Genomic DNA, 13,745 nt, shown 5'->3' with positions numbered 1-13,745 from the left:
GCATTTTCTCCTTATATTTTAACATCTTTAAAGTCTGTTTTCATTTTACAGTAAATAGAAGATGATAGGCACATTGCCAGCGTTTTTTCCTTTTACTGATATACAGACTAGCTTTATATCTTATAAGTAATCCTATCTTAGAATTGATAGAATATAATTATTTTAAAATCCAAAAATAATAATTAGTTACAGATATATGTCGAGGTCATTGCATAATTATGCCTCCAGTTATCAATGTCTTCATTTAGTATTACAGACCTCAGATATCAAGATTCTCCAGGGAATTATACAAACCCAACACAAACCTCACTTCTACTCCTCTATTTTTACAGCTGTGTTGTTCTTTCTGTTTATCTCCAAATGGCTCCTGCAGCCTCTTCTGTAGTCTCCTGGTGGTGTGTGAATTATACAAGGGAATCCTCAGGCCAGTCATGCACCTCAGTCATCCTTCTTTCCTCAGCTCACTGCCACAAAGAGAGCACTCTCCTTTTCCTGCTTGATTAGTTCAAAGAGTGGTTATACCCTATGAAACTGCATCTCAGATTTAAACAAAGACACCATTATAATAATGCATTTTATGTGTTACCATCTTCCATCAGAAAAATTCCCTTATCTTGCACTAACCTTCCTTTCCCGTACTGTTTGGGGATCAATCAAAACAATGGCTTATATTTGTGTAGTGACCTACGGCTTTTGATATGCATTTGTGTCTATCCTCTCACTTAACTTTCAAACAAATGGGTGTCTTATGACAAGGTGATTATTCTCATATCACAGATGAGAAAACAGTGTTTGACTCAGCTCACATAATAGCGGATGGTGGATTCAAATTATAATTGATTTCCAGACCTCCAAGTTGGTCATTTCTTCTCATCTACTCTGCGCTTTAATATCCAGACTCTGAATGTCTAAATTCATTCTCTTCTATTCTTTTTTCAGTTTCCATTTAATGATCTTATAATAAAGAATTTGAACAAACAATAGTACTTGTTAGTGTTTTCTAGCTATGTAACAAAAATTGATAGACTTTATATCTGATATCCAATATTTTTATTAACTGATTAATTCATTTTCAGCGTATCTTGAGAAAAGACCCTCTCAAATCAATTGCTTTGAGCAGGGATGGATTTGGTATTCGTTTTCAACAGGAAATAAATTTTAAAGAATATGCCTTATACGGACATTGATCTTACTCGCCTATAATCTTTTTTTCAACACCTCTTTTATTCTAGTTATGTTTCGCCTCTATGACACAGATGGGAATGGCTTCCTGGACAGCTCGGTAATTTTTTTCTTTGAATTTTCTGTGAAAATTTCAAAGTAGTTTGTTCTGGAAAATGCAATGAATAAATTTATAGCTATTACCACTGAAGACACACTTACTATAATTTCCATGCACTCACACAGCATTTTTATCATCTGACTTTTTGAAAGAGAGTGATCTGAGGAAACTGTTAGGATTACAATTGTTGTATTGAATAATTTACTTTAAAAAATGACTTTTTATGCACTGAAAGATAAAGAAGACTCCAACCTCATGTGAATAAAACATAAGAGAAAGTTGAGACCATTGATGTGGAGAGAAAAAAAAAATCAGTGAGATTTGAGTAAGAAAAATATCGAGAATACGAGTAGAAATTAGAGGAATTATAAAGTCAATTTAATCATTTTATTACTCTCCTACTTTTTAAAAGTGTTCTTAGTCATATATGCTGTTGAAATAGGTAAATATATTTACAAATTGCTTTGAGAAACTTCCTTTTTAAAATGTCTCATCCAATTTTAAATGCAACTCACATTATCCACAGTTTTATTCATAAAAAGCAATAGAAGAAAAAATGTCATCTCTGTATGATTAACTGAAAGGAATACTTGGATGTTTCCTTTGTTTGTAATATAGGCAAATCATTGATAGTTTTCAGAGAAGTAGTTAGACTCTTAGTTCTACTGCACAAATCAGTGTCTCACATGTAAATCCATCTCAGCTTCCATCCAATAATTTATTTTATATTTACTAATAACATATTATGCATATTACATTATTTCCTCTTCTATAAAGGAAATAGAAGAATATTAATAAAAGAATGTGTCACATTATGAAAATTTTGAAGTACACAGGTATATTAAAAAGAAAGTGTTTTAATGTATTTAATATTGATTAAAATAAACACTATTTCTGATAATAAGTGAGTTTCTCTCATCCTCTGATGTCCCTCCCGAAGGCAAAACTGCAATAGGGTTTTAGAAGCACAGCAGTGAATCTGGAGATGTACTTGTGTAACGCTGAGGAGGATAATGGTACAGCAGCTTCTCCAGAGAGGGAAAAAGTATATCATTCCTGCTCTAGGAAATGAGCTCCAATCTGAACTGAGGCTGTGATTGTGGGATTTCCCATGTTTAAGTCTCTCATTTTGCAAATGCTATTATTTTTATATGTCTAGTAGTGTTCAGTTTTCCATGTAGGAATATTAAGCTGCAAGATAGATTTGCTCATTTTCTGGTGGCATTTCACAGCTAGGAGTTCAGATTTCTTCTAGATATTTCAATATGCTTATTGTAGCACTTCTGACTACACTAACGGAAATTATATTTTTAATGCAGATTTGTTCTATTTAATATTTCTTTTTAATTAAATTAAAAGAATGTTTCTTCACTAGGCTTTTAGCCATGGTTTGGCAGCTGATTTGAAAACTCAGTCAAATGGTTTTTTTTGGTCTCTGGCCATTTTTTTGTTAACATATAGTAGATTACTAGCAATATTTAAAACTATATTCCCAATATTAAACAATAAGTAGGAGACAGATAAATTTGTTTGTACTTATACTCTTCGTTTTTGTACTTAAATGTCTGGATTTAATTTTTATGGTTTTCTCCACACAACTCATGACTCCATTGTATTTTGTTCAATGTCAGGTTGAAATTGCACCTTCTGATGTCATTTGTCCTGGAAATTTAAAGACGTAACAGTTCACATATTGGAGGCAAATCAGAGGAAAATTGATACTTTGAAAAATGGTCACTGTGTCTAATAATCCTCGTTAATGTTTATTGATCACTTGCAATTTGCCAGGCAAGATAAATGTATTTCATGTAATAGCATGGTTAATCTTTGCAGAAATTCTATGAACTTAGATTAGAATATCTATTTTACTCATGAGGAAACAGTCTTAGGTTAAATGACTTATCTAATGTCACTTGCCTAAATAATAGTCCACCAAAAATAGTTTCTGTTCCTAAAAACATGTCCAGGGACTTCAACTGTTCCAAACCATTAAGACGTATATAAGCAAAGATAGAGAAGGTGAAAGAATATTAGCACACACACACCTACACTCACACACACACACACACACAATTCCAGCCTATAATTCTAAACGATTGGTGTTTAAAAATTTTCTTATCTGTAATAAATATGTTTATATTCATATTGTTTCTGGGGCAACCTGTGTTACATAAATAACATTTTCATGATTACCTTTTTCTGGAGAGAGGGCGTGTAGCTTTCATCAGTTTCTCAGAGGGATCCATGACCTCCTAAAAGAAAACAGCTTTTACCATATTTCCTTTTTCATTCCAGGAATATTAACTACATATCTTAGATGAGAAATTTGAGTACAATAATCTTTGATTAATATGCTTCAAGCCTTACTCTTATATACTTCTTGTATTTTCAATTATCATACTATAAAACACCACTTTTAATTATGTCGTTGGCTGCATTTAAAATTACTAGCATTTACAAAGTATGTTTACTCTGTTCTGGAGATAAGGACAAATTAAAACATTAAAAAATAGGTATAAAAAAGTTTTAATTTCTATAGCCCAGCCGTATACCCATTAACTAACAGTTCTTCAAAGAGTTGACATTTGTGCGGAATAATGTAAAACTTCAAACTAAAATTCTATCTCCACATAAAATAAACTCTACGTGGACTTGGCCTCCAAACCTTCATCCCAAACATACCTCTAGCAGAGTGAATTATCCCAGTACATGGCTGGAAAAGTCTATATACGTTCTCAGTGTATCAGAATAAAAATAAACTGCTCAGTTGCCCTCAAACACTTCTTTCTACCCTTCCACACCTATTTTCAAGCCCAAAGATCAGGACACTCAGTGACTTAGAAATCACATCTTGTGAAAATATGTGTGCTCCTACTTTCGTCAGACACTCCTTTTCATTCTTTGGAAATTTAAAGACGTAACAGTTCACATATTGGAGGCAAAGATGTGAAAATATGTGTGCTCCTACTTTCGTCAGACACTCCTTGCCAAAGAATGATTTTCTTCCTTATATTTCGTCTCCTGGAAGAAAATCTTTCTTTGTATGGTTGCGCCCTCTACTGGTGAAGATTTCTAGACTAAGTACAAAATGAATTTACATTTAGGCTCGTCATTTATGTATAATTAGACCTTTAAAAAGGATATATATAATATGTTAATATATAATAATATCAACATATATTTATTTCATAAATTATTTTATTGTATGAATTATATAAATTATAATTATTATAAGTATATATATTTATAATATAAATACAAATAATATGAAATTTATATTTCTATAAATTTAATCCTATAACTTCTTTACACGTTCAACAAAATAATTCCTGTAAGTCAAAGCTCAAGAACTTCCTTAGAACTTGTATTCCTTCTCTCTCCCTCTCTGTCTCTCTCTCCTCCAGGAGCTAGAAAACATCATCAGTCAGATGATGCATGTTGCAGAGTACCTTGAATGGGATGTCACTGAACTTAATCCAGTAGGTATATGAATGCTTTAACTGTTGACCAAATTCCAGAAGTTCCCTTTCTCTTTTGTCTATTTTGGCACCCTAATGTATCACTGTCATTTGTTTTTTTCTTTTGCTAACTCTAAGTTCCTATTTCTAATCAGTGGGTAAATTGGATCTTGAGCAAGAAAAGGTATATATGGTATTCTGAACCTCTTAGCAGTAACTTCTGCTTTTCTTCCTCATGGAAATTAATTTGGATGGCAATCTTGCATACATGTAGGTAAATAGAAGCTGCTGATGGACGCTGCCAAGGTCATGCTGTGCCATAAAAAAAGTCAGAATTGATATATGTTTTTTATGATCTCTCTGATTTTCCTTATATGGAAATAGCTAAAATATTCATTCTAAAAGAGGATGAAGTGGTTAAGAAGATGATGCTGATAGCTTACTGTGCACAGTGCACTGTGTTATCTTGGGTATATGTGGTATTTACTGCTCGTAACTCTCTGAGGTCGATACTACCATTTTATGCATTTTACACTTGAAGAAATTGAGACCCCCAAATGTTAGAGATACTTGCCCAAAGCTTTTCAGCTAGGTAAAGATAGAGCTTAGAAATTTAGAAAAATAGTATCTAACAATGCTTATAAGAATATGAAAACTTCTCATTTTCAATAGACTTATACCAAAGTTACAACATTATTCAAATGTATATTAAAACATACTTGATCAGAAACTTTGACTTTAGCCACAAGTAATATTTTTGGGAGAGTTGATGTATTGTTGATTTTAGTTTATTTTTGAAACTAAGTTTAGCAAATTGTACATGAATCAAACAAGTACACATCAATTTTATTTAAATGGTTTACATTTTATATGAATTCAGAAAGCTTATTCTTTAACCACGGTTCACATTTATGCAGTTAACAGCATGATAATGGCATGATTATGTGATTCGAGAGCTCTGATAGCATTTTCCTTGCTTGGCAAACTAATGCCAATAAAGTACCATGAAGTCATGTGCAATGTCACGTACAAAGGAGACCACCATTTCTACTGGGACTGGGGTTTTTCCTAGTTTTCACTCAGCTGGTTTTTCCTTTTTTGGATATGGAAATGCACATGCTGTGCACATAATTAAAGTTGCAGTTCATATATGGAATAATAAGGTAAATGGCAACATGTATTTCATTCTGAGAATACTTCTTGATTCATGTTAATACTATTTTCACTGAAATCAAGGGGCTTATAAGTTCTATTGCCCTTTTTGGTTATGTTAATCTAAAACAGCTTTCATCCTACTCACCTTAATACCTATGAGTATTATTCATCTATCCATCAAGCACCTTTGTCCTCACTGGAGTGATAGAGGAAAGGGGCATCTTTTTCTATCAGCTTCCAAAGCAGAAGCAGGCATCACCACTTCTCAACAAAAAATATTTGGGGTGGCAGGGGATTTGGGGAGAGTGTCATTTGAGAAAAGGGGGATCTGGATGCTGTAAGGAAGGGAATGATTTGTGGCTGGGCAGTCTAGTTATGACAAATAACTTCGGGAAAATACAAATAATAAACTATATGACATTATTTGTCATTTATTGCACACACTGCTGTCTGCCACTTCCACGTGGTATAAATAGTAGAAAGTCAAGATCAAAGACTTACTGTGCATTGTGTTTACTGCCATAGTAACTGCCTCATCCTGCCTAATGATGCAACAGCTCTCCCCATTTTAAACGTGTGTACTTTGTACACATTGTCAGATCTCTGATAAGTTTGCATATATGAATCAAGAGAATTGAACATTTGAGGTTGATGGCAGTTAGTAGGGAAGACTGACATGTTCTTGGAAGAAGTTTTTCAAAAACGAACCCAGGCTCTAACATTAGATTTATTAGGTACAAAATGAAAGCATTAGCCGTCTGAAACAAATACTCTGTCTTTTAGTTTTCTTCTCATTTATTCATTTCTACTACTTCATCAGAGTGCCTTCAAGGGGCAAGACATTTTAACAAGCTCTTACACCATTCTGCCAAATTCTAAATAATTTCCCCTGTTTTTCATTTTGAGAATGATGAAATAATTATTTCAGCATCATTTTGTTCCAAAAAGCCTCTTTCTTTCGAATGCCTATAGATAAGTTTGCTTTTATGAAGGAAAATAATCTGATTTTCAAATGCTTCCTGAGAAAACTCCAATCGACCAAATTCAGGAACTTTCAGGCAAACAACACTTCTGTCAGTGTGTCAAATATTCCATTTATTGCACCTTTTCAAATTTTTGTTCTAATGCTCTCTGTATTTCTTTCTTTTGCCAAACTGATGAAAGTTTCCGTATTAGATAAAGATGGTGAGTTACTTTCTTCACCAGAGCTCCACCTGGTCTGCCATTTTGATGCCTTTAGATGGGAAGTACTTCACATTCCCAGCAGCCAAGGGTAACACGTTTGCAACTCATATAAATTCTGCAAATGTAACACTAACAACACCTACATGACACGATATATGCTAGATGTAATTTGAAGATACTTATAATATATTAACACATTTAACTCTCAGAGAATCCCTTGAATTAAATACTGATATTAACTCTATACGACCTAGAGATAAATGTATTACAAGCACACACTGTGCAGAACATTTTCGGTCACTGTACAAGTCATCTTTAGAAAAGAAATCTAATCAAAAATGACTTGATCGTTTAAGTTCTTGGCTCTATTAAGTTCTGATAGGCAATTAAAAGCAACTTAATTCCCCCACTCCTTACCACTTAGCAAAGAATTACTTCAGCACTTTGCCATGAAGTTAATTTGTTCAGACATTATCTGGCATATATTTGAATTAAAAAAAATAATCTAGAGAAAGCAATTAAAGACCATTTTCATCCTTAAATTAAAGATACCTTCTTGTTTTAGCCATACCACTGAGTGACAAAATATTGAAATGTTAAACAATTATTTCTAAAAGCGATCAGTGTAAGTAGTCAGGTTCTAGAAATCATAACAAAGCCACTATATTCTCAGTAATAGGATTAACATTGTACTGAGTTACCCAGATATTTGTGTCGCTCTCCACTTAGCTAGTAGTCATAGTTTTTTATAACCAGCGCAATGCTTCGTTGTATCATATGAAATTTATTTTATTGATTCATTGCAAGTTTTCCCTCATCTCTTCCACTCCAGATCCTCCATGAAATGATGGAAGAAATTGACTATGATCATGATGGAACGGTCTCTCTGGAGGAATGGATCCAAGGAGGAATGACAACAATTCCACTTCTTGTGCTTCTGGGCTTGGAAAATGTGAGTAGTAACACACAGTGGGTGGCCTGGTGGTAAGTCAGTGGGGTTCTCTATTACACGTTTTGATTATAAATTCATATGGCCATTTTCTACCAGTAAACATGTAGTTAGTACCTGGACCTTTTAATAAGTATGCCACCGCGCAATTTACCCATGACTCCTTGTATAGTAATACTTGCCATGAACATATTGACTCATTTTAGGTATTACCTTATTATTTAATACACAATTTCTCTGGTTTTTTCCCTCAATTTAAAGTATAATCTAGTTAAAAAAATTATTGACCGTCTCATTTTAACTAATGCAAGAAACTTCTCAATATTATTGCATTCTGTGGCTCTTCTGGTGCTCCATCTTATTCCGTATTCCCCTTCCCCATGAAGATAAAGTTTATTGATAACCTATATTTGGAAAAGCCAATTATATACCAAGATTGTTGAGAGGTGATATATATATATTTTATATATATATATATATCATGATATATATCATATCATGACATATATCATAAGATATATATAAATGCAATAAAATTATAGAGATATATATATCAAACATAAGTTTTTTTACATATCAGCAGATCAGCCAGGCTTTCACTGTAAGCCTGTCAAAAATTTTCTTATATGAGTGCCTCCAGTGCTAATTAAATACTGGTTTGGGGGGATAATATAGATCAACCTAAGTTCAGAATGTGATATGATAGTGACTTTGAAACCAAATCTTGATGCCCCAGCCTTGATGTGAATTTCAGCAACAATTAATTTAAAAATCCAATGAGTCAATACTAGATTTTTGTATTTAGCATTAATAGTTAGACAAGATTAACTGTAACATGCATACAGTAAAATGTATCCTCAGGTTGAAAGGGTGTTACTGATGCAAAGCACCATGACACATACAATATTTAGAGTTTTGAGGTACAAGAACCTAGTGTCTACCACTTTGCTGCTGATCCAAAAACTTTCATGCTTCTTGTTACTAGCAGTAACACTTTTTCAGATTGGACTATACCATGGTTATTCAAGATACCAAGATTTTAAAATCAGCCCTCAAGAAATCTTACAGTCTGTGTTTGTAAAACATGTGAGAAAGTATTGCAAATACGTTTGTACGTATTTACATATAGGTTTGGGCTTCAGGATAGGATCATTTGCCTCTTTTTCATTTAGATCTTTGAATTCTTTTGCATTCAGGTTAACCTTACCCTTCATGAGGCCCTTGGGATTTTAGATATGGTCAGAGGAAGGAAAAGAAAAACTACTAATAGGTGACGTATAGGAAATTACCCTCAAAGTAAATAACTTATTAAAACAAAGATAATAAATATAGATCTTAATGTTAATACATATATATTTCTACATTCTGAAAATTAATAAAGCAATATTTCCTTGTGTCTGATGTTCTTATACTATACACAACCTAGTGTCTTTTTAAATAATTTATTATATATCTCTGTATTATAAATATTTGTTTGTTTAATATACCTCCAACAAAAGCGTATGTAAATCAGACTATTGGGAGAAAACAAAGAAAATTGACAAAATGTTGACGTTTTAAGGTTGAGTTTATACTTAACGCTGAAGCATAGTTGTCAAATGTCTAGTCAAGAAGTTCTAATTATAGTGGCTCCCTAGAAGGGAATCTTATATTTTTAAACTAAAATTTTGTCTATTCTAAATATTTATGGAACTTCTGGGATGACAGAATGAGAGAAGATGCAGGAAGGAGTAAGTAAACCATTCGGTAGTTGGGGAGTTGAACAAGAAAGTGTAGTAATGGAGACTTAGTCATCTCTATTTTAAATATCACAGAAAGATTCTGAAATGATGTGTTTCTTTGGAAACTATGCTTTAGAAATTCTTTATAATTTGATTCATAAATATAGATACTTGTGAAGTTATGAAAATAGCATGGGTAAATATAGTCCACAAATCTGTATGGATTTACCTCAAAATATTTTTAACAAATACCATACCTTGTCAGTTTCTAGTGTAGCAGTAACTTTATTTCAACTGAATGACAATTTTTTGTCATTAATGCCCATCAGGTTAATGATACATAATTTACTCTATATTCATATTCTTAAATTTGTATTTCATGTTTTTAGTAAAAAGAGATGTTTTTGGAGTGTAGTAGGAAAAATCAATTTAGGGTTTCAAGGTGGTAACCAGAACTGTGTTCCAAAGCTGTGTTCCCAGTGATGGCCACTAGATGGCAGGGCTACATTGTTTAACATTTATAAGTCAATTTAAATATGAGATTGGATTTTTCACCTGCAAAGAACAATTCTGAGAGTAATATCCCTTTTCCTTCACTTTTTAAAAAAGAAAAAAGCCAAAAAGGTTTTAAATTGTCCTTTAATAAAGATGTATAAACCATGGAATTATGATCGCAAAACACAGCATTTATTTGTTAGAAACAGCTTTTTAATTCCAAGGTATGGCAAGTGTTTTACAAAGTAGGAATGACACAATGACAACTGAGTGATGAGGGCCTTTTTTTAGTAATTGAGATTTACTTCCTTTCTGTAGGCAGTTGATGTGTTATCTTATTACCTGTAGAGAATTTGATTCATGATGCCATTTTTCCTCCACTTTGGTTTATCAAATTGGAAATCTAGAAGCGTTAGGTTGAATCCAGCCGTTTATTGTGGGGCCTATCTTATTCTGTTGTCCTATCTATTCTTGTCTAGTGTCAATTATGAGCTTGGGGAGTAGATTCTAATTGATAGTGCATGTTAAATACCACAGTGTATTTGAAAGTGACTGTGTTGTACTAGCCAAATTACCCAGATGAGATTATTGTCCTGGGAGAGTAATCCTCACTTCTAATGTAAGGCAGAGCAATTGTGATTTCATTGTAGTTTATTTTTCTTCATCAATAGCGTTTTAAAAGCTACTTTATTTTAAACAATATCTGTTTTGGTGCCAAAATGAGAAATGTAGTTTATCAGACCTTGATTCTATATCAAATGCTAGAGAGTAAGAGTCATTTCCTTTGTCTTATGGGAAGTCCTTCAAACTTCATGATCCCCAGTATGAAGTGGTACAGTCTCTTACATCTGAGAGAAAATTGAGAGTTTGGGTGGCATATGTGATTTTGATTACAATAAAAAATTTATACCTGAGACTTACTCATTTCTCCTTCAGCATTCATTTCATTGAAGAATTACTTTTAAAAAAAAATCTAAATTTTCAATGAACATGTTTTTCTTGTTAAAATAACTGGATCTAGCAATAAACTCTTCTCCATTGATTGGTAAACTTTGTATGTAAAGGGACAGATAGCAAATCATTTAGGTTTTGAGCACCATAAGGCCTCTGTTGCAACTGCTCAACTCTGCTGGTATAGCACAAAAGCAATCACAGACCATGCATAAATTAAAGAGCAAGGCTGTGTTCCAATAAAACTTTATTTACAAAAACAGGTTGCTGACCATTTTGACCCAAGGGCCGTAGTTTGAACCCTGATTTATTCTACTACTAATTTGTCATATTACAAACAGAAAAGGTTTTCATTTACTTTTAGTCATTTAGGAGAAACAAATCTAATAACTTTTATTTAGCTCAATTAGACAACCTCAGCAAGTCATGAGGACTAATGAAGAGAGAACATAGTGAACTTTATCAAATTGGTCTTCACCCTGGCTCTGTAATTAACTAACAAGGTCATTTTGTGCCAGCCAATTATTCTCTCTGGACAAATAAAAAGAAGTTTAAGAATATCCCTTTCCTTTTATATATTCTTTCAGTTCAAACGTTCTTTTTCCTAGATGAACAAGATTATTAATAATGCTCCAATTCCTGAAATCTATAATCTTGGATCATTTTTAGATTTTTGAAGGAAAATTCCTGAATTCATATTATCATAAAAACAGGAATACACATTTAACTAGGAGTCTGGCTTGAAATAAGATACTTTCTTACTATTTGATTGTTCTGCCCACATCTGGCCTGTATGGTTTTTGAATGGATATATATTTTGATTTCACTGTATATGCTCCCAGAATACTGGTCTTTAATCCCAATATATTGTTTAAACTTTGCTGTTAATTGAAATGTTTTAGGATGCATTTTTTTTTGCCTGAATTAATAAAATAAAAGTAATTGTTTGTTTTGCCTCCTGATTTCTGATGAAATTTCTGAGTATGGTGGAAAGCAGAAGATGATGTACTCTTAACAGACTAAGCTATATTTGGTAAACTAATGTTTCACACTCAATTTTTTAATTTAATTTAATTTGGTTGAGTTGTTCTTTTGCTGTTTATATATTGCTCAATCTAGAAAAGAGTTATGAAACTGGATAAATGCAAAAGTTTTTGAGATTCCAGTTTGGGTCAGTCAAGGAAAAGGATTATGTGGTGTTAGTGGTGTTGAATTTGCATTTGAACCTTAAGAAGGGCAGGGTCTGAGCCTGACGTCAGAAAGTGCGATCTGGAGAGAACAGTTGGTTGCACCACCACTCACAATTTTAAAACTGCTCTCTGCATTCTCTTTGCCTAGGCCTGATGCTGCTCACCTTTTTGTCTAAAAGAACAGTTTTTTTCATGTTATAATTTTTTGGAGACCTTGAACAGAAAAGTCAGGCAATTTAGTGGTGCTTATTATTTAATGAGTTGGAATGAATTTGCACCATTAGCTCTTCTGTGTGTTGTAAGTGAAGTCAGTTGAAGCATAGGTATGGCTAGGTGTAGGGGTAAGAGCATTTTGGCTGTGACCTCAGTGACATTTCTCCTTGAGATCTTTTAAAAAATGATATTATTTATAATAGCCCCAGTTCACTTGAATACTATGTGTGATGTGATCTTGGATATATGTAGGGAAAAACTAAAACTTTAGAAATTACTAGGATAATGAAATAGGTTTCAAAAAGTTCCAAAGGGCATTCTTCCCTTTGAAACCTCCTTTTGACTTCTAAGGATTAAAAGGGAAGGAAGAACCTGGAGCTCCTTCTCAGTGTGAACATGCCGAGCTTTCATTAAACGTTTCTGTCGTCAGCACAGAACTGAGCTGCTTCATTATAAAATACGGCGTTTTCTAAATATCAGGAATAAATTTCTATGAAGTATAATATCTGGTAATGAAAAATCATGAGAATAAAATGTTTGTGAAATAAAGTACAGTAAACCTACAAATATCCTTCTCAAATGTTTTGGCTGAAACATTGGGATGTTACACAACTCAACCCAATGATGGTAATAATATTTGCTGTTTATATAACACCAGTATTCTGAGGAGCTAAATTGACTTCACAGGTATTGCGTAATGAAACTCACACCATGGCCTGGGAGAGGAAAGTGGGTCCTTTCATTTTATTAGAGAGGAAAATAAGAAGAAAGGTGAAATGGCTTATCCACCTTTTCGTAGTAGGCCAGGAATCAAGCCTTCCAGATTTCCTCTTCATTTCTTTTTTATAAAAATAAATTTTTTTCTATGACAATAAATATTTATTTGCAATAGAAGTACTAATAGGAATGCGCATCACTGGCTGATAGAATCTAGTAAAGGACAGCCTTCCCCTCCCCCGCTAAGTTTATGATCTAAATGAGACAAACAAGACAAGACATGAAAATCCAGCGAGCTGGAGAATAATTTGCACTGCTGAGAAGTAGTTGGCCCCTGGTTTCAATTTCTTCTCTTGAAGTCACATACATATTTCATCCTTTGCATATTTTGGCAATGTATCCGGCTAAGAGCTATAAAGCTATTTAATT

The 13,745-nt window shown here is 33.1% G+C and overlaps 1 protein-coding gene across 9 annotated transcripts in view; it reads left to right on the top strand.

The window, feature by feature from the left end:
• The window catches only part of DGKB (diacylglycerol kinase beta), a 675,150-nt gene that overhangs the window by 193,127 nt on the left and 468,278 nt on the right, over positions 1-13,745 (top strand). For all 9 annotated transcript variants that reach the window (XM_070615806.1, XM_070615803.1, XM_070615805.1 and 6 more), the window contains 3 exons: positions 1,233-1,282; positions 4,687-4,761; positions 7,913-8,032. In XM_070615806.1, the coding sequence (XP_070471907.1) occupies positions 1,233-1,282; positions 4,687-4,761; positions 7,913-8,032 (245 nt within the window). The remainder of the gene's footprint in view (positions 1-1,232; positions 1,283-4,686; positions 4,762-7,912; positions 8,033-13,745) is intronic.

Source organism: Equus przewalskii, chromosome 4, assembly GCF_037783145.1.
Source record: "Equus przewalskii isolate Varuska chromosome 4, EquPr2, whole genome shotgun sequence".
Taxonomy (NCBI): domain Eukaryota; kingdom Metazoa; phylum Chordata; class Mammalia; order Perissodactyla; family Equidae; genus Equus; species Equus przewalskii.
Note: the sequence above shows the minus strand (reverse complement) of the source record. Positions and strands in the feature narration are given on the sequence as shown.